Source organism: Cygnus atratus, chromosome 12 (genome assembly GCF_013377495.2).
Source record: "Cygnus atratus isolate AKBS03 ecotype Queensland, Australia chromosome 12, CAtr_DNAZoo_HiC_assembly, whole genome shotgun sequence".
In the NCBI taxonomy this organism is placed as follows: Eukaryota; Metazoa; Chordata; class Aves; order Anseriformes; family Anatidae; genus Cygnus; species Cygnus atratus.
The window spans coordinates 13,826,849-13,848,894 of NC_066373.1; the positions used below are offsets into that span (position 1 = coordinate 13,826,849).

Sequence of the window (22,046 nt, forward strand, 5' to 3'; positions counted from 1 at the left end):
GGAAGAGGATGAGTAGTACATAAGGAGAGCTTCCAAGGCAAGTTAAGGCAGCCTGTCAGTCAAGCAGAGGATAGGATAAGACAGGAGGAGTTTGAATTTATTTCCTTTGCTAACTTTCCTTCTTACTCCCTGCTTTATCAGTATGGTCTGACCTTAATCAAACATGACCAATCTGCTGTTCCTCAGGGTTTTAGAAAGCTTTGTTGTTGTTATACTGCTGAACTGCTTTTCTTCTGGCATCTTCGCTGATAATTGAGGTGGTTGGGCAGGCTTTCCTTCCTTCCAACTGAGAACGGAGGGCATTGAGCGTGACAATGAGAGGGAAGAGAGATGCACAGAAGAATAACCATCACTTTGAAGAGGTGGCCAGTGTTCTTTTGCAAATGCTGATGTGGCTAGGTCAGATGTCAGCTGTTGCAAAACTAAAATCCTTGCATTTTAAAGCTTCTCTACCACCGGATCCTTGTAAAAGCAAGACTACCTGGATCATTTTGTCTCCAGTCACATCGTAGCTGGAACCTGCTTGTAAGTCGAGTTCAGAAGGAAGTTAATCTTAAAGCTCTTCATGCAGATCTGAGGCAGCCAGCCTTAATTTTAACAACACAGTAGGAACTTTAAGACCAGCTTTACATCTTTGACCGTAATTTATATGTCAAGTTTTGCTTGATTCATTTTCCTCTACCATGCCCTTCTTACCTATTCCTGTTACTCTGCTTGCTGAATGCTGAAGCTTTAAAATATCAAAAGGCTTCCTAGAATAACTTTTTTGCAGTTCTGTGGGACTTGTTCTTTCCTCCAAGTGTAGAAACCCCTTATTTGCAGCTAAGATGCATAGAAACTTTCAATTGGCAGTGAGATTGAGGTAATACCAAGCATTTGGGGCTTCACAACAGACATCAAAGCTTGTGACACTGAGGTACAAAAAACCAACAACCCTGGCCATCTGCAGGAACTGGACTCAATAACTTCTGAAAATGCTCTTGCTTTTAATAACATAGCAGCCAGTTGTTACTCAATGATGTTACTAGCTTCCAGTACCCATTTTCTATTAAAACAAGAACAACCGTTGTCCATCTCTGAAGCCCTGGCATGGATCACCTACAAAAAGGAAGAAAAAGAAAAATAAATGATTTGAAATGTGCTTAAGCAGAATAAAAATGAATTGCCAAATTGACTTCAAATTTATTTGATACCAAATAGAGATTTTTTTTATTAATTGCAATACATTTTGTCATGTGTTTTATTTTGTTATTTTACTGTGCATGTTTAATATGTTTAACCAAGCAATCTTTCCTCAGTTACTTGTAGGTCTGACTTTTTATGTTTACATTTTCTTATTTGTATATTTGGGGGAAGACTTCCTGGCTACACACCTAGAATGTTTACAGATAAGGTTTTTCACTCCGGGTGTCAAAACTGCATAAAAATTGGGATCTGGGGGCTGGGGAATAAACTTGCAATAATGCATTCCTCAGGAGGAATCAGGTTTCCAAATCATTGTTTGGGTGACTTTTTTGCAGTTGTATTCTAATGCAGCTTGTAAGCAGAATGAAAAAATGCACGTTGCTGTGTTTGTTGTATTTATGGCCTCTGAATTTTCCAGTGCTTACAGTCTTGGTCAGCTCAGAAGTATGGTTTGACAGTTACAGAACGTTAGTCCAAACTGTATTGTGGACTGTGTAATTTCAGTAGTTCAGACTGTATCTTTGGTTGCACTACAGAGATGGTACTTGAAGATTTTTAGAGGGCAGTTAGAAAAGGTAGTTCTAAGTATTATGAGTGCATTTTTGTTACACTACATACAGATGGAGTTTTCCACAGCATAGACTTTTTGATGTTATCTGCACATCTCATCATTACTAAAATTTCAGATTTTTTTTTCCTGCTAAGCACGGCATGGACAGTGAAACTTGGAATTGCCAGACTTGGACCACGATTGCATCAGCATTAGGGATTGCTTGAGGAATTGCGACACTGGCTGTATAAAAGCAGATTTTTGACTGTAGAATTAGAGCTGAAATGCTTTAATAGAGACCAGATTCTGCTGCAGTGGGGGAGGGAAGGAGAATCCTGCAGTATTCCACCCACTCCTACCCAAAACAGAGGCGCCAGCTCTTTGGAAACATTCATCCGTCCAAAGCCTGGCAGCATATGAAAACGATCAGACTCAATTCTTTATTTATACAGCTTTCTGTGTAGAAAAGATTCCCTATCTGAAGTCTGTCTGTAGACTTTTAAAGCAAAGTGGTATATTATTGACTAGGAGCAATCCCAGCGAAAGTTCCTGAACAGTTTAAAACATTTGTGTGGGGCAGTTGGAGATTTGTATGGTTATACTTTGAAGGGGAAAAATAGCAAGTGCAGTAACAATAATGAAAATTAGAATATTAATCATTCCTAAGTGTCCTCTCTATTTAAAAAAGGAAAAAAAAATCTCCATAGTGCTGTGAGGCCAACAGAAGAAAGTTTGCACTCCTTTCAGCAAATACTGTACCTTCTGTTGATGACTTCAGTACAACAGATCCTTATTTTAATGAATGTATCCTTTGCATTTGAGGACAGAATTAGTAGTGGCTGCTAGGTTATGCTTGATTTTTTTTTCCAAAAGTCATCATATTTTGGTCCAGTTATAGCATTCATCCTAATGTAAGTAGGATGTATTACTCTTGGGTGTGAATGGATTTAGGAATTTTGCTTTAAGTAAAATGTGTTAAAAATGAGTTGAAATGTGTCCTGTTATACTTGCGACATGTTTCAGTTCTGAATCTGAGATGGTTTTGGTTTTTGTCAGCTTATATAGGTTGGTCACATCGGATACCACAAATCCTGCCTCACTGCATTCAGAACTCCTTTGTTTCAAAGATGTGTCTGAAGTCAGAGAGTGTTTTTAATTACTGCCTTCAAAATTAATAATATATTCTAATGACTTTCACTCTTTACAAAAATGTTAGCATGCTGAGACAGTAAGGATTTAATAATACACATGAAGGAAGACCTTATCCCCAGGTAAAGCCTACTGTAAGAAATAAATGTCTGAAGTTTCATAAGCTTGGGAGCACCGAGCTACTTGGCAAACTCACACTGTTCAGTGACTTCACACCAGCTGAAGGCCACGTTCTCTCTCCATAAGCAAGCACCACACCATGGTGAACTTGGTCCAAGGCCATCCTTTAGCCCTGTATTCGGGAACTGATGCCATTAATCAGGTATACGAACTTGAAATACTTGTACCCTGTTTGGCAGAGGGAAGCAAACAGAAGAGACTGAAGAGACAGCAGGGATGGCAGCGAGGCAGATGATGATTTTCATCATCTCTTTATCCCTTTTTCTCGGACAAGAGAGACAATACCAGTGTTCCCTTCTGTTTGGTGTGGTTTCAGTATGAATGACCAGAGTGCAGCGTCACGATAAGAAATGCTTGCTGGAAATTACCGTGAGGTTGCTGTCTAGAAATGCTCGAGTCTTCCAGTAAAAACTTTTTGCTTTTTATTCAGCATTCTGACCATAGTAACATGAAGCAAAATGTGTTCAGAATGACTTTGAGAGATTTAAACAGCCCTCATTTGGTGAAGCTGGGATACCTTGAAAGTAACAGCCCGTGGTCAGTCCAGGAGGAGCAGCCCTCAGGTGCCTCCTGCCAGCTGGAGGAAAAAGTATCAAGAAAAAGTATCAAGCCATGGATTTTCAGCAATGAATAAAGAGTAGAGGGTATCCTGTCTGTTGTTATATTTTCAGGTGCTTCTTATGACTGTTTAGGTAGGGCAAACGATAGCTTTAAAACAGAAACAAAAAGTTATTTGAGTGCGCAGTGTGCCCTACTCTTTCTCTTCTGCTTAGCCAAATGTGTTCTACAGCTTGTTTTATTTGGGGGTGGGTTGGATCTGTTGTCAGTTTTCCAATGTAACTTGTTCAACAGGCGTTTTTGAAATGTAATAATATTTTTCTAGTTTGTGTTCATTTCCTATCTTACTGCCATGCTTTTTGTTTTACCAATAATGCAAGTAGAGAGGCAGAGTGATCTGCTCTTCCCTGAAACAGCGTAGTCTAGCAATTTGTCTGTTTGTGGTCTTGTGCTAAATATAAATAACATTAATGGCGAAGCAGAACCATTTTAGGAAACTGCATGAAATTCTCATTTAAAAAACCTTCACGTTTTGCTGGGGGAAAAAAATGTTTTGAAACTTTTTGTTGTTTCTTCCACTAGAAATCCCTCTCAATACAAAGCACCACATTTTTTAAAGCAAACAGTTCACAATTGAAGCAAAATCTAGTAGTAGGCCTCATTGTTGTCCAAGCTTCTAGGCAGTGAAGTTATTCTCCCTGCTTAAAGGAAAAGCGGCAAGATGAAACTACCAGTGTAAACAAATGCCCTAATTATAGGTATTTTGTTAGGGTACAACTTGCTTCAGTAGAAAATACAGTATTCCAGTCAGTTTTCTTTTTTTCCTATTTGTTCCTCATCAAACTCTGACTTGAGTTTTTTTCCTCAAAAATTAATCTGGAATGAACTTAATTACTACTCATTGTGTACTCTCCAAAATGACATAAAATTATGTCATTTAGTCTAAACTTTAAGAAAACTTTTTGGATGTGAAAGCAACCCATACTGTTACTGGGTAACAGTGGGTAGTGCAGACTTGGTGTATGCGTGTGCGTGCGTATGTGTGTGTGTATGTAGAGAAAATTTTGTTGATATTCAAGATGTATGCAGCACAACTGAGGGGAAAAAAGGCATTAAAGCGTGTGTGAGAATATATGTTGTCTGAAAGGGTCCTGTGATGTGCATGCAGTACCAGTAGGCTGGTAATGTTATGACTAGATCGTTTCTCAAGAACTTCTAAACAGCTGAGATTTCTGCAAAAGTGCTAGGGAATGCATATATTGGAAAAAACAATTTGTGCTCTACAGAATCAATGCTGGATATAGTACAGAGGAGATCAATTTTGCAAATCAGGGAATAGTGTAATATAAGCATCTTCCTTCAGTCAATGAAGGTTAGAAAGGGGCTGAGCAACAGAGGAATACTGTCTGGAGGCAATCGATATTAATTATAAATTTATAACCTTTACACCAGCCTTCAAACAGTACTTTCTAAAAGGAAGCATTTTAAGCTTTTTTCAAGTTTTCAAACAAAAGTTAAAATTTAACTAGGCTGTACTTGCAGCTATTAAGAGCTTACTCTGTTCATGTGCTTTTTTCAGTCCAGTTACCAGTATGGAGTACTAAAATCAGTAGCATCGTCATAGATTTTAAACAAAGATAAAGCAGTTGCAAGGACTTGAGGCAAGTGAATTTGGAATTCATTTTTAAATTGCGTGTACTTGGTCTGGTTGTGCTCTGCAGCCCTGTAGTAGTTGCTGGTGAGAGCAGGCTCAGCATGTAACACAACTGCCGTGCGCTTTTAGGTTCTAGGAAGTAGATCTTTGGAAACTTGAAATGAAGTCTTGACAGAGGTAGGTGCTAAATGATTTTAATCTTTGTCAAGAAAACTGTGTTTTGCCTTTCGGTGAGCAGAAAAAGCAATGAAAATTGATACAAGAATAAAATAGCGCATTGAGTATAGAGTTTGTAACAGTAATTGTTCTGTAAGGACTTCAAATGTCTACATCTCTTACCAAATCTGAAAGAGAATTTTCCATTATTGGAGTAATTTAAGTGGTGCTTGACATAGTTAAAAAAAAAAAAAAAAAAAAAAAAAAAAAAGATTAAGATGACTACTTCATCCCAGGTTTAGGTGGAACCGGCTAGGGCTGGCAAACAAAGCAACTGCTGATGCTGGATCTGGGCTGTGAAGTCTCTTAAGTATTTCTCTGTGTTTTTCTCTCTGCTTCTGGTTCTTTGTTTGGGTGTTGGTTGTTTCTTTTGGTTTGTTTTTTTCCTTTTGGTCCTGCGGTTGTATGCTTTTCAGAAAAGTATTTGCGATGTGTTCTCAAATTTTTTTTAAATCCTTTTCAGGAGGTTAACAGACCTTCTAAGAGAATCCAAATGTTCACTGTTTAGTTTTTCATAACGTAGCCTGATTTTTCACTTATTTAGTAAATTATAGATGATGGATGCCAAGGCACATAATGCATCTGCACCGTCTGCTTCAGCAGGATGGAGCTGCCAGAATGCAATTAAAGAATTGCAGTGGGGTTGTACATGGAACGGCTTTATTTAGGCTACTCTTTGTGGCAGCCCTTCTTCAAATTATCTCCCAGTTTCTTCTTCCCTTCCTCCCTTCCCCTCCACGAGTGTCCCATTATCTGTTCCTGCTGAACTCCTGGTAAAGGGAGGTGGTTTTCTCAGGTATGTCCCAGAGCTGTGCCCCAAAACCTTCAGAGAGTCAGGATGCCCAAGGGAGGGAGAAACTTGTGGGTATGGATTGTTCTCATCAGTGACTCCCACCCAACACGTGTGCTTGACAAGTCACATCTGAGGATTTGCAGAGGGCTTGCTGCAGGGTTTCAGGCTGACAGAGGGGAGTGAATGAAATCAGGCATGGAGGAATCAAGAGCTGGTGCAAACAGGACTAATAGGAGTATTCAGTTGCATTATTCCATTATTTTCATGAGTAGGGTGTAGTTACAGACTCAAAGCCAGCTTAAGCAGTTCTGCTGGCAGTATTGAAAGCATGACCAACAACAGCAGGAGGAGGATGGTGTCCGACTGCCTTGGCTGCTGGAGGAACTGCTGGTGCACCTTCCTCCTGAGTTGCCATTACTCTTAAATCTGGTTTACCCAAGTGTCCTATTGTAAATGCTCCAGCGTGATCGCTGTCCAAAAGACTCACAACTGTAAGCTGATGTTTTGATGACTTCAAGCTATCTAATTTAATGAGAAGAAAATTAATAAAATATAGATCCTACTACATCATACTCCTGAAATGACTTTTAGCCCATACTTAGGCCTGGGAAGAGCTCAGAGATGTAGGGTTGAAGAGAGCTTAGGTGCAAAAGTATCATCGTGTGTGCTTCTTGCCGTTGTTTACCATAAACTCAAACTGCTCTTGTTAGTAACTTTTACCTTGTTTATTAGTATGTTATTGCCCTTGTGGTATCAGCAGATGAATTCAGTGTAAATAAATCCAGAATAGCATACTATAGGAGGCTTTGAAATGTGTTTTTTTGCCAAACAAGTTCCTGCAATTCTTGCAGTCAGTCGTCATGCTGTCTCCTACTTTAGAGGTTTTAAATGGCTCGTGGCCAGTTGTAATTCCTTCCGTATTGCAGAAGATTTGCATGGCTTCATGCGCTGAAAGCTGAGTGCGAAGTATTTTTGGGTATTGAAACTCCCAACATGTCCTTTGTCTTAACCATTCAATTTCAGGATATTTGGAAGGAAACTGGCAGAACTGGTTAAAATGCATTCATTTTCAGGAAAATTCCAACTGCCGTGGGGTCCGTGTAGTATTTACAAGTTTATCCTGCAAATAGTTTTGACCCTTTCAGATGAGTAACGTTCAGAGTAGTCTTCCTTCAAACTTAAAATCAGCATTTGACTGAAAATTGAAATACGCTGAGATAAGATGAATAACTACTGTTTTCTCATGACTCATTACGCATGACTCATGGCAGAGTACTCCATTTCCTTGTGGCAAAGATAGATGCATCTTTTTTAATTGAAACAAGTCTCAGTCTTTGAGGAACTGAGCTCATTATTCATAGAGAGCAATTCTCCTGCTTCTGCAGGGCTTCATAAGATATGCATTTCAAAAATTACAGTGAATGCTGCAATTCAGAGGATTGATTAGAGAGTATGGGACCCAAAATGAGAGATTTCTGGAAATTGCCATTTTTATGTCCACAAAAAGAACGGTCAGCTTCCTTTGATAGGCTGAGGTGACCTACCAGATACTGCCATGCTGGTGGTTGCATTCCTGATGCAGGTGGGTGTTAAGAATCTGGGGGCATTTCTAATGAAAGCTGTATTTTGCACTTTGTCCGTGGCCAAAACCATCACCTAATTCCTGATGCTTTAGTGTGCTTGCTGTCTGCGTATGTGGTGATTTCTCCTCTTCTTCATGAGTATTTGTAGTTTTTACATAGATATATGGCGCTTTTAGCGTGTAAAGCACTCTTGTAGTCATTCATACTGTGCCCGTGTGCCTTGGTGGGACAGTGTCTGGCAGAATAAGCATGTTCCACGTGCATTCCTGCACAGTGGTACAGCACAAGTAGATGAGGGCTTCTGAGAGAGACAGAGCTGTCATTCCAACACATAGGAGTTGCGCATGTAAATCCCCACTTACTGAAATGCAAAATTACACCTTTATCCACATGTGCTACTATAAGACATTGTAATGACTTCTTTCAGTACATTTCAGGGTAATTTGTCATGCCTTTTGCATATCGCTTGAAAGGGCAAATCTGGTAGTTGTTTGCAGAAGCCACTGCTGAACCCTTCAAGTAGCAGCGATTGCGTGAATCATGTGAATTCTTTCATATGGTTTGAAAGGAAAGGCCCCTTTAGGCAAAGCATAAATGCAACCATATGCCCTTACCTTGGAGTCTTCACTGAATTTTGACAATAAAATTGCCGTGTTTATGATTACTTTTGCTGAAGAAGCAGCTCTGTTGCTTTCAAGGCAGAGAGATAGCAGCAGTTAACTTGCTGTCTTTTTCTAGTAAGTGTAAAATATGCTTGAATACAAAATTGATAACTAAATAAATGAATATAACTAGGATTACGGTAACGTGTAAAGACTGCATGCCTTTATTTCTTAGAAGAAATGGGAGGCAGTTAAAATGAGAAGAAATCTTGGCACGATCTGGTCAGTGGGAGAAATGCATGCAAAGTGGAACTGTTATCCTTTTGTTAATTTTAGTACAGCTCTGAAGTTAGTGCGGAAGCATCTGTTTGGACTTGCAGAACAACCATTTTGTGTTCAGAAAAATCATTACATCCCAGTTCGGTTTTCTGTCAAAGAAAATAAAACTGAAGCATGGTGTTCATTGTTAACTTTGCCTATCGGTATCACTGAAAAAGCTGAATGATTTGGGTTTTGAAAATAACACGAAAATCGCAATTAAATGCGGTTTCCTACAATTCTGCATATCTGCTAAGAAGGCAGTTTGCAGAAGTTGCTTGAGTGGCTGGAAGGAGTGTGCTCATTAGCATTTAAAATCTCGAGCGCTGTACATGATTGCACCTGCTTGTGCTACAGTGATCCCTCTGATTACTGAGAAGCCTGTGGGTTTGTGCACCAACAGGGATGGCGGCGGTGTTCTTCTGCGCGTAGGCAAAAGGTTGCTTCCTTCAGTCAGGGTATAGCCTGCGTCAGTGGAACAGAGTGAGAAGATCTAACCCATGGATATCTAAAATCCAACAGCAATACTGGTTGTGATATTGAAAATAGTGACCGTGTTTCAAAATCAGCAATGGCAACATGACCACCAAGAGGGTGCAGGAGGGAGCATCCTCTCTGGAAGCATACTGACAAGTAGAGGGATTTATTAATGGACTTGGTGCCCATCGGAATGGGATCATTGCACGGGAAAGGCAAATGTGACTTGAAATCAGTATTTAAAAGTGGAAGGAAGGAAGACTCCTTGTGGGTGAAGCCAGCCAATTGTGCTGGCAGTGTAAATTTAGCCAGATGAGAGGAATGGTAGGTAAGGGAGGAAGAAATGACCAGGGAAAGCAGCAGAAAATGGTGCTGGCAGGCCAGGCCCGGAGGGTTTGGGAGCTGGCAGACACGGCTCGCTTGCAGTTGAGCATGGGAGGGAAGCAGCAGTGTGCTGTGAACTGGGCTAACCGCTGCTGTGGCGGGAGGGCTTCCTCTGTGTCAGTAAATGTGACTCAGAAGAGCCCAGGGAGCATCTCGGAGCAGCCGGCGTGTCACTGTGTCACTGTTAGTCACTGCTTAGCTGAAACACCCGTATTGTTCAGTGGCATCGTGTGAACCCGATAATTGCCTAAGCCGTGCATATCCGGGTACAGCTGCCCGCACTGAGTCTGTCCTGCCTCTTCCACCAAAGCACAAAGAGCTTTCTGAAGGAGGGAAGGGTCATTTGTTTGTTTTTTGGGTTGGGTTGTTTCTTTTTTGTTGTTTTTGGTGGTTGTTTTTTCAGCTTTTTTTTTTTTTTAAAGAATGCTATTTTGAAGCCCTGAATGCGGCAGGTTGGTGCAGCTGGTGAAACTCAGAGCTATGCCAAATAATGCTTCTGCAGCGATGACATCCCCAGCTGAAAACCTGGGACTGTTTGGGCTGCAGTGGTACTTAAAGGCCAAGGTGCCAGCTGTGCACCCTGTAAATTAAACCAAAGTGTCCATACTAACATGTCTCAAGTACAGCTCGCATCTATTGAACATTCCCAGAATAGACGTACTGCTTTAAAATTGAAGTATATGAAATGGGTTTTAAGTATTTATCTGCATTTGTGTGTGCTACTTGAAAGCAGCCTGCATGCATACGGAGGAGAAGAATCAAAATACTCAGGTTATGAACACGAACCAGAGGAGGAACGTACTGTTCGGTTGCAGAAGAGATGACGCACAAGGTCTCTGGCTGGGGTCAGGTTGGGCCCTCTTTTTTGTGTTCTGCTGCAGACCTTAGTGGCTGACAGTTAAATGCCTGCTGCCTTAGAGGAAATGCAGCACACTTGGGATGCAAAGTGTGTGTCTGGGGATTGGTAGTGCTGGGAGGAGAAGCAGGCATCTATGATACATGTATGTCTGTTTTTCAGGTAAAGTATGGGTCCTCTACGAGAACTGATATTAATACTGACCATCTTTAATTTCCTCTTTGAATTGCCATCAATTCAAACTGTTGAACAGAATCATTTACTTAAAGGAGAACTGATATCACTTTTTTTATACAGGGGCTCAATCATAAGTACCAAAGTTTTCTCAAGTTTTGTGTTATTGCTAACTTTACAGGTGTACCAAAGGAAAAAAAAACATGCTGCAGTAAAACTCAAAATCTTAAGAATTGTTAAAGTGTTTGTATATAAATTAAATTGTACTGTTGTGTTGTTATAAGCTTTTGTTCCAGGGAAAGCTAAAGTAAATGGTGACTGCATGAATATCCATAGGGGAGGTTTATTTGGGAATGATGTAATCTCTGCCATCTTGGCATTGTAGCTCTTCCCCCAAAAACCTCGATCCTGAGAATGCTCACAGGAAAGGTTAACAGAAGGGAATTTCACACCGAAGAACATGTGTTTCGGATGAAGAGACACGAAACCCCATTGCCTTACTGTGCTGAGATGAGCCTCAGCCTGGCTGCAGGAGGGTTTCCGAGGCTCAGCTCAGGGCAGAGCCAAAGCTCTGAGCGCCTCTGCAGAGGGGGACAGTGTGGGACTGCTCCTCAGGGAGCCCTGCCCGTTGGGGGGCTGTTAAATTGAGGGGGAAAGAATGAATGATTCTCTTGTTAAAGAATGGTTGTCTCGTTAACAACAAATGCATTGGTTACTGCTTCAAACTTGCAGTTTCTGATTTAAAATTTTCTGATTTAAAATTGTTTATGGTTGTTGTCATGTGCTTAATAACTAAGAAATGAACTAAACTGATTACTTCGAAATCACTTCTTGGTGCTAAAAAGTGTGTTTTTTTTAATGCAGGCAAGAAGACAACAAGACCCTAGTCCTGGATCGAACCTAGGAAGTGGTGATGATCTCAAACTACGTTAATCAACAGCAGCAGGCGTGCCATGGGTCTGCACACATTGCTTCTACTTGGCAAAGGATTTAATAAAAGACCAGAAACTGTGATAACTGGGTATACTATGGTCTGTTTCCTGACCTGCGGCAGTCAAAATCACCATGAACTGCCATGGTTTGCACTATGTTTATGTTACGATACCTGCATTTCCCATTTTAAGCATGTAGCCAGTGGCAATTTGAAATTTTGTTTTTCTATGCAAACTTATTTTTGTTGGCACTATTTTAGTGAAATGGAAACTTATGCAGCTATAAGAACATTTTTTTGTCAATGTAATAAAAATTGTCACTTAAAAATAGGTCAAGATATTACAGATTAAAAACTTTTTTGTTGTTTTTTTGTAAACTGCTGGAAGCCAATGCATTCCAAGCTTAATTTTTTTAATATGGGCTTTTGGAGTTTTGATTGTCTTTATTGTGCTCCTGCTTTATTTTAGATATGCTTTCTTATCTTTCTTTCAGTTTTCTTTTTTTCTTAATTTGTAAGACTTTCTAAAAACTGCTGACATTATTTTTGCATTATTTCCAAGCTTAAACCCAGTGGATCAGTGCTGTTGGAATCAGGTTTCAAACTCCGGGTTTGTAAATGTTACAGTTGCAGTATTCTTTTAACTGCTAACAATCCATCGGTTCCACTTTTTAAATGATAAAATCTTAAAATGTATATTTTCATGCATTAATGCATTCTGCCCCGATATCTTAGATTTTATTCTGTATTAAGTGAGTTTAGGCGGTTGTTATACCCCTGTATATAGTACCTTACTGAAACTCATAGGAAGTCGCAGGCTGGCTTCTGTTTTATTCAGGGATTTTTTTAAATACTTCTTAAAAAAGGGATACTGCAACTCTACAATCAGATTCAACAGCGCGTTAAACTGGGAATAAAAGTGATCAGCTGCCAAGGTGATATGTATTAAATCATGTTTAAGATAGCTGCTTTAAGTATATTTTATATCTTATGCTTTTTGTAAAGTTGTGCTGAATGGTGAAAAGTTGAGATGAGGTGGTGCGCAGAAAATTTCATACTGTGCATAGGACACTTCTATCAAATCTTATGCAAATTAAGACTACATTGCAGTAAATATTGCATTTTCTAACAGGGTAAGATTTGGGGTGAGTTGATTTTGTGTGAATTATTTCTGTTTTGTTTGGGGGGGGTGGCAAATGGATTTGTTCCAAATTTTTCATTGCATCCAATATTTGAAGAAAACTGATTGGAAATGTGATGTCATCTGGCATTGTCAAAATGTGGTGTCTCGTGTACAGCCTGATTAATTAAAATGTCACGTGGATACCTTTTTAAAATAAGTGATTTAATCTCAGTGTTTTAAAAATGATTTTGAAGGTCGAAACTCTATGATAAGAACGCTTTAAATCTTTATGAAATTCTGTAATTAAGATAACTACATTCCTCATTAATGGCAAAAAAAAGATGTAAAAGAGGTCTTGCAAAAATGTAAGCAGATGTCCGTGTGAAGGAGAATCTTTGTATGTTAATGATATGAATATTTAACACTCAATCATGTCGGTAACTGTAAACTGTGAGAATGTCATCAAATAGAAATATTTTGATACTTCAATTTAAATGTGATTCACCTAAAAGATAACCTTTTTCACTCCGTGGCCACGTATTCTTGCTCTCCTACCCCCAAAGAAAAAATTTTTCTAAAATTTCTGCGATGAGTTATTTTAAGGGACACATGCACGCATCCGCACACATCCCTAGCTTTGGATCTTCTCTGCCATCTGTGTATTTTTGATGGAATAGTCTGAAGATTTATTTTAAAAGGTTTTCCTAACGGTTCAGTGGTTTTAAACCATAAGTACACAGGAAATTATGCTATCAGATATTAACGTCGCTATCTTTGTGTAAATACTGAACTTTCCCTATCATCATTTAGCATTCTGTTGCTTACGATATCTTAATGCTGGCATTAAGATCACAAGTCCTTACCCTCTGCTGGTTAGTGCAGACTTTTTAAAGTGCATTTTAAGTTATTGATGCAATTTGATATTTTTCATAATTTCTATTTAAACTGAAGTTGCATCATCTTTCTTGAATTCATCTCCTGTAAGAGTTGCCTTAAGCTACAGGATTGCTTTTGCTACTTTTTGTGTTGTATGTTTAACTTTCATAATAAACTTCTGTGTAGTGAAAACAAGTCGCTGTAAAGTCATTTCTGACATCCTGGTAATTCAAGCTGACACGTTACGTGTTGGTGGGAGAGGAGCAGGATGCTGGGCGATGCTTCCATCCCACCCCTGACCAGGTCTTGATGGCCATGCTTGAGGCAATAGTGACATCCAGTGGTCACTTGAACCAACCCCAACACACCTTGTCCAGTGTTAATTCAACCCACAGGGTTGTGCAAAGAGCATCGTTCATCTTCACATTTTCATAACAGCCATTAAACCTTTATAGTTGTGCTCTTTGGACGTGGAGGCAAACCAAAAGGTAGTTTGCATGTTGAAATTGAGGAAATGAGGAAATGTGGTGAAGCACTGTGGGGAAGATACGGATGTTACGTGCTACACCTGAAAGCCTCTTCTGAGGCTGCTGAAATTTTAGATGGTGTAACTTAAAGCAGCTAGTGCTGACTGATAATGCTGCTAATGTACTGAAATCATGTACGGGGGTTTGTTGTTTTTTAGTAACCAGACCTGAAGACTGCTTTGGAAGTGTTTCCATGCAAAAGAGCCAAGTCTGATCTTAATTTGTGCTTCTAAAAGCTGATTCTAGGTGGATCTGAGTAGTGCCTAATGTCAGTTGCCTGTGGTTCTTCAGAAGATACTCTGTAGTTTGGAAGGGTGGCAGCTCTGAAAACAAAACCAGGTGCCAGGCAGCGTTACTTTGTCTTCCTGAAGCTTCCAATTGCTGCTCTGACAGGAAGAGTGTGCAGTAGCTTAGTTCACAACGCATCTTTAAAGAGCCGTTTGTAAAGCCGTTAGATAACCTGGCCGTTTACCTGCAAGTTCATGAAATGATCCACTTTTCTGTCCAGGGTACATCATGAGTGGATGGCTACTTTATTCCTAAAGCCTTTACTTGTGTGGAGGCACGTGAAGGGCAGAGGTGGTTTGTCCCCTTGTTTCTCTCACCGTGAGCTTGCTTCACGGTTGCCCTGAATAGCAGAGGGAATCTGAACAGCCTCTGGCATGAGGCACCTACAGCCAAAGGGGTTTTTTAAGCCACTGCCATCTTTTCCCTGGGGATGTCTGTGCTTGGTTTGGGAGTGAAGCCCCTGGAAACACTGGAGCTTCTTGGAATGGAGAAGGATGCCCGTGACCTGCAAGGCAACCAGAGCAAGTGAAGTCTGGTAACTTTTGCCTTTTTTTTTTTTTTTTTTTAACCTCTTGCAGTTACATGGCTTCTTCCTCACCTAAGAGGATCCATAATGTTAACTGTTTGGCCCATTTTACATTAGGTTTTCAAAACCTGAATGAAGGCTTCCTGGTCTCTTTAATGACATGACAACTATCAGCTGTCCTGGACTGGGCTCTTGGTCCCCCATTTTCTAGCAGGCAATGACAATGAGACTGCTGGTGAAAACAGCAGCTTTTCTGTTCCTGCAGGTTTGTGGTGGTTTGTCTAATAAGAAGCCTTGGTTAGGTAAGGGCTGGAAGTTAAGTAAAGGAGACTTGGTTTCAGAGAAGTCAAAATGTCATGGCTTGACAGGATCTCGACAAGCCTGTCATCTTTCTTTGCCCACCATAAGTTCAGGCCACCACTTTACTACAGATGCAATTAGGAATCTGTCCTGTCTGCACCAAAATAGGACTGATTTATTTAAAGTACGTTAGTTTGTTAGTGCATTTCCAATGCAAATGAGCGAATTACAAAAGTGGCTTCGAGGATGAGAATTACAGCAAGAAGTTACAGCAGAGTTGTACATTTGCATAGGCAACATTTCTCATAACTCATTTGCCTTGCATCCTGTCTGCACGCTGCAACAACATGTAAATCCCGGTGCATGCATATTCATCAGCTGCTGCACCGCTCACAGCTGCTTAGGCTCACGGTTTAAGTAACTTTATTAAACATCTTAGTTACAGATTGAGATAAGTGAGTTTCCAGAATTGCCTCAGGCTCATTTCTTAAAGTTCACGAGTGGAAAAAAAAAATAACGCAGAGAAGCCATGTGCTAACTCGGTCAGTGCTGTGATCTCCCAGTAGGCGGCCGTGGAAAACCCAGACACCTGCGAGAAGGAAAGAAGCTGAAAACGGGAATGTTTCTTGTTCAGTCTGGTCCACAGCTTGTCAAAGCTGGTGACGCTTCTGGTAAATCTTTGCTGGTGCCCCTAGCTCTCCTGGTTAGTGACTGTACCCTCCAGTCTGTTAGACTTGATGGTGCTGTCTTAGGGGGAAGTGGGTTTCTGTTGTTCCATAGGCACCAATTTCCTGTGTTTCACAGAAACTGGTCACTTAAGCCACTTTCCTCCTTTTCCCCTCATTCTTGTGGAACAGGTGATGACTTTTCTCCCTCTCTTGTGGGTTCTAACCACATTTCTTAGCTTTTTCTCTGCTACCGTTCCACTGAGTTAGCTTGAGAAAAGAAAAATGTTGCAGAGCTGGAGAAAAGCTTTTACTAGAAGCTCCTCTCTCTTTTCCATCTGTCAGGGGCTGGTCTGCTGAAAGAGGCTGTCCCTGTGGACCTTGCCTCCTCGTCTCCTTGGACTGTTCTAGCTACAACTTCACTGCTTTTGCTGTTCACACCATGCAAAAGTCCAGCAAAGTGTAGGCCTGGGGAAGCAAGTGGCACAGAATAACTTTCAGGCTGCAAGTTGGACTGCTTGTGGCCTTCGTAGCTACTGATATACAAATATTGCTGCAGCACGTAGCTGGGGTGATGCTCCGGTGACTGCTGGGGTGTTTTGGGGCTTTGGCCCTTGGTGGCAGTGACACAGATGATGGCTCCTCACACTGTGCTCCTTGGGGAGGTCTCAGCCTTGAGCTGAGGTTAACGTGGAAGGAAGCAAGGTGGCTCAGGGCAGAGGCCTTGCGAGGGTGGATTGAAGTGCAGAGACTGGCGGCCGGGCTGCCCTTTGGCCTCTCCAGGAAGGGAAGTGAGATGGTGGCCAAGCACCTCAGGTGAGAAGAGAAAGTGGCGGGCGGGCCCACAGCTGCTCCTTCCCAACACTGTCTAGCGCTGCGCCTTTCACGCGCCCAGCCCAGCGGGCAGTGCTGTTTCCCTTCGCTTTGGGTTGGTCAAAATGGTCGTGGCCTTGGCTTGAGGAAAAGAGGGAGCACATGGCTCTGAGGGCTCATAATTAGCACAGTTTAATGCACCCTGTTTGTGGACGCCTGTGCTGTGCCTGCTTTTCTGTCACAGACATCTCCCAAGCTGCCATTTAGCAAGCGGAGGAAATTAACAGGCAGAGGGCTGTTGGGTGGATGTCTGGGACTGTCTGTGGCAAAAAGGAGAGCAGGCAGAGGAACGGTTACACCAGGCCAGCAACAGGTCTGGGTGCACAGCAGTGAATTTGTTCTAGCCTATGGATTTTGGAAGCAGGAGGGATACCCCTCCTGTAGCAAGGATTTTGGTACCAAACCAACCCGCGTCCTGCCTGAGCTCTCTATGGGACCTGCCTGCTTCCTCTGTCTTTGGCTGCAGATTAGGATCTCGAGTTCCTGTCCTCGTCTTCTTGCTGCTGCAGAGTTGAGCCCTGTGAAGTGTGTGTCTCCGTCTCTTTGCAGAGCTATGTTGAGATCTTGTTTGTAATCGTGGAAAAATGCTTCCAGGATCTTTCTGCAAAGGGACATAGACATGGGTGAATACCTTCTCCTCATGGAGGTGCATAGGGTTGACAAAGCCCTGCTTGTTCAAAGGGTTGTAGCATATAGTGGGAGTCATGGGGCAGGGGGAGCAGGCAGCAAAGCCTCACTGGTCCTCACAGTGCATCTTTTTGTTTGCTTGTGTCTTTATGGTCGTAATTCTTGAGTGTGCCCTGCTATAGAGGGCTTTCAACCTGCAGTAAGTCCATGCTCCCATCCATACTTGGGGAGCATGATCTCTGCCATCCCATGGAAACCCATAGGCCTGTCATTGAGCTCCTCCTGCTTCATGTGTAAAATGTGCCTGAAGCTCACGTAATTCAGCTTTGCTCATTTATGAACGTGTCGTCAAGACTTATTGCTGGGTTTCCTCACTTGACTATCATTTTAACTCAAATTGTGACACCCAAGTTAGTATTTCACACAATTTTGGCACTACAGGCTACAGTTTCTTGGCAGTTGAGCAGGAAAAGTCATCCTCAGCTTGATGGACATCTGCAGGTTTCCCTCCTTATCATTTGGACTTGGCAGCTGGACTTTGTAGCTCCCTTCCAACTGAACTACTCTATTTATTCATTGTGCTTTCTTCCACAGTATTTGTAGATGCCTCTCCTAAAATCCTGCCCATGCTGATGTTGAAACTGTGCTCCCAAACAAGGGCCTTGGTCTTTTTCAGCTGGGGGAATCAGTAAAGACCTTCACAGGGATGAGGGGACTGCAGTAAGGAGGTGTTGCTGTTCTCCACCTGCCCTGGCTCGGGCGGGTTTGGGTTCTGGTTTTAGGACCAGAGCCTCTCATGTGTGTCTGCATGGAATTGCCTGGGTGGGGGTGACACCATGAAGCCCTGGTGGCTGTAAGCTCGAGGAGTAGCATGGCAGTTGGCAGGGGGAACACTGAATTGCTGTCAGGTTGCGAGCAAAGCCACAGGGGTGACTAACTTCTGTCTCATCAGAAGACGGTTCTTCAGAAACAAGCGGGTCCATCCAGAAACACCAGACTAACCATCACCTCTGCGGCGGGACGGCTGCCGAGCATCTTGGTTCCCAGAATGAGGTGTCACTTACCCAGAAAGGGCCCGGAGGTCCCCTCCCACCCCATCGCCTGCTCTGCAGCACCCTGCACCGCTCTGGTGGCCCCTGCAATAGGGCACAGCTGCCACAAAGCTGCTGGGGAGCCTGTGCTCCTGCACCCCACAAGAAGGGGAGAACGTTTGGGGAGGCTCAGCCCTTCATGGGGGCCAGCCGCAAGCTGCAGTTCCAGGTCACTTGCTCCTCACCACCTTTCTGAGCATCCTTTGTCCCTCTTGGCCACCTGCTTGGTCCAGAGCCACTGGTGTTGCCGAGGAGCCCCTGGGACCCCTTGTCCGCCTCTTGCCGGGGCGTGTGCTCCCACACCGAGGACAGATCCTCTTTTTGGTTCTGCTTTCAGTTCTGCTCTGCAAAGTGCCGCTGGCTCGTGGCCACCGGGATGCGGTCTCAGTGGGCCCGTGGGGCGCGTGACTCCCTCAAACCACCCATCCCCATGAAGGTGCATCCGTCACCCACTTCTTCAGACCTTTGCGGCATTTTGCCGTCTGTGTCTGTCCAGGCAGGACGAGGCTGCATGATCATGTTGTGCTCCTGCCCTGGCTGGGGTGAGCATCCCAGGACTTGGCCTCCAGCACAACTGAGTGCTGAAGAAACCCCCAGTTTCAGGGTTAGCTCAGCAAAACTGATGATAACAGTGTTGGATGGGCTGAGGTTTTGCAGCACCTTGCTCTGTCCTGGGCTGGAAGGAGCTTCTTGTTCTTCTCAGGTGGGCATGGACCAACATTTAAAACCATTGCCTTGCCCAAGAAGGAAGATAGAACATTTCCTTCCTTGCACTGTCCCACCGGCCACAGCATCATGCCAAATAACGTGGGAAGAACCAAATTATCACCTCAAAATGTCAGAACCCGCAGCAGCATCTCAATGTGCTGCACCGTGCGTTGCCTGCGAGGCTGAGCCACCTCTGGGATAAAAGAGAAGCAGGACACATCTGGTCCTAATGAAGCCAGAACCAATTTATATCTCACCCTGTGTGAATCATGGATTCAAATACATCCGGAGGGGATGAGAGCTATGAAATGCACAGAGTTCTGCGGGCAAGGATGGGGAGAGCCCAGGTTTGGGGAGTGATGCTGGTGGCCACCAAGGTCCCTGATGCAGCCAAGCTCGTCGGCCCCTGCCCACCTCAGGAGGGTTCCTGGGTGATAGAAAACCTCCTGTGCTCAGTGCCAAGACGGGAAAACCACAGCCAGGGGTCCCAGGGAGGGTCAGCAGACGCTGCTTTGAAACGTTTCGAGCTGTAAAAGCAAAGTTTTTCAGCAGGAAATGCACCTTAAAAAAATAAAAATATTTTAAAAAAAAAGAAAATATAGAGCTCTATGGCAGAAATCTTTCTCTCAACCCAAATACCACTGCCACCTTTGGGGGCTGGTTTCCAAAGCGTTTTGCTGGGCAGCTGCAGAGAAGCTCTCCTTGCAGAAATGATTTGCGTTATCATATCTCATCAGGAGAGGGCAGCTCGCCTTCACCACCAGCATCGCTCGCATGAAGCGAACGATCCCTGGTGAGCTTTTGGTCCCTCCCGGTACCCTTGGTGTTGTTTTCCCCTTCCTTGGGGTCACAAACCCAGTGTGGTGATGGGCAGCCTGATGCTGGGAAAGGCAGTGGTGAGGGTGAAGTGGCCTAGGTTTTTGGTCTGGCTGTGGGTTCCTGTTGTTGGTGCCCATTTTTATTTTTATTGGATCCAGCCGTGGCTCGGGGCAGGACCAGTGGAGGTGCCCACATCTCGCAGCATCACCGCGCTGGTGGCCTCGTTGCTCCTTTCTTCCTGAATGAGTCACGCACGAGCTCGTCTTGCTAACCTGCCTTGTGCTACTTACTAATTTCTACCTAAGCCTTTGTTCCCCACCCTTTTGTGTTTCGACCGGAAAAACGAGATTTGGGGTTGGTGGTTTTTATTTTTTGTTCTTGTTTTTCCCTGGGTTTACCAGCACAGTGTCATTTAGGACTCGTGTTTTGGGCCTGGCGCTGTCTGGGGAGAGCTCGGCAGTGCCCAGCCCCAGCCCCAGCTCTGGGGTCAGAGCATTAATTTGGGAAAAAGTGAGAAATTGGCAAATAACAGCAGTCTCTCATTACAAATTTCTGACATATTTCCCTTGGAGGTTATTGGATCGGCTGCACGGGCAACAAGAAATCAGCAGGGGTTTGTGCTATATGAGAAACAATAAATTTTTGGCCATACCAAAATAAATTCTTCAATAAATCCTCACCCCAGTATTGATCAGCACAGTCCCATTTAATTACGTGAGACGTTTTTTTCGGATAGAAAACCACTCCTCTGGCCAAAAAGGTGAGCAAGCAGCTCTGCTTACACCTATCTCAAAAAATCCCAGAGAAAACGCTCATCCTTGTGGAACATGAACGAGGTTATCCTGCTGGGTGCAGGCCCTGCTGGTACTCTGGTGGATGTTTTTTTCCAGGGCAGAGGTCTTGCAGCCACTCACTTCCCCGCTGCATGAAAGCATCTTTTCTTCCCTGGTGGAAAACTCCGGGATTAAGGGCTGCCTCAGGCCCTGGCGGTCCCGGCCAGCATGAGGTCAGTGGACACGTGGGATCACAGGTATGTTTTTCAAGGAAGTTCTTTTTTTTATTATCATTTATGTATTTAAAGATGTGCCCTTGCTTTGAGGAGCTCCATTCGTGGTGTGCCAGCCTCTGAGCAGAAGGGGAAGGCGGATTGGTGCTAGGCCACGCAGCCTGTCCTGCTCCACAAACACGGTGTCCATGGTCCGCAGTGCCCAGTGGGGCTGTGCTGTCCCCTACCCTCCATGTTCCCTCCATCCATGTCCCCTACCCTCCATGTCCTCTACCCTCCACACCCTCAGCTATCCACGTCCCCTACCTTCCACATCCCCTACCCTTAATGTCCCCTGTCCTCCACATCCCCTGTCCTCCACGTCCCCTGTCCTCCACGCCCACTGCCCTCTGTGTCCCCTGCCCTCTGTGTCCCCTACCCTCTGTGTCCCCTACCCTCCATTTCCCTTGGCCTCCATGTTCCCCTACCCTCCACATCCCCTACTCTTCACGTCCTCTGTCCCCCACGTCCTCTGCCCTCCACGTCCCCTACCCTCCATGCTCCCTGCCCTCCATGTCCCCTGTCCTCCATGTCCTTTGCCATCAACATCCCCTACCCTTCACGTCCCCTGCCCTCCACATCCCTTGCCCTCCATGTCCCCTACCCCGCGTCCCCTACCCTCCATGTCCCTGGTCCTCCATGTTCCCCTACCTCCATGTCCCTTACTCTCCATGTCCCCTGCCCTTTCTGTCTCCCGGTCTCTGTGTCTCCTGCTCTCTGTGTCCCCTCCCCTCCGTGTCCCCTCCCCTCCACGTCCCCTACCCCCATGTCCCCTCCCCTCCATGTCCTCTATCTCCCAGTGTCCCCTATCCCTGTGTCCCCTCCCCACCAGGCCGCGCCGAGGCGGGTCTCGAACCTGCGTCCACCCGCGCCCCCCCTCTCCCCCCCCGCCTCCCCCCTCCTCTCAGCGAAGGGGCGGGGCTCCTTTTAGCCCCTCCCCCTCTATCCCTCCCCTCCCCTCGGGCCCC

General features: G+C 43.9%; 1 protein-coding gene across 4 annotated transcripts in view; it reads left to right on the plus strand.

Annotated features, from left to right (window-relative positions):
* Positions 1-13,804, plus strand: part of CBFB (core-binding factor subunit beta) — a 42,574-nt gene extending 28,770 nt beyond the window's left edge. For all 4 annotated transcript variants that reach the window (XM_035543260.1, XM_035543259.1, XM_035543262.1 and 1 more), the window contains one exon: positions 11,544-13,804. In XM_035543260.1, coding sequence (XP_035399153.1) covers positions 11,544-11,566 — 23 coding nt within the window. In that variant the 3' untranslated portion in view covers positions 11,567-13,804. The remainder of the gene's footprint in view (positions 1-11,543) is intronic.
* Positions 13,805-22,046: the final 8,242 nt, after the last annotated feature.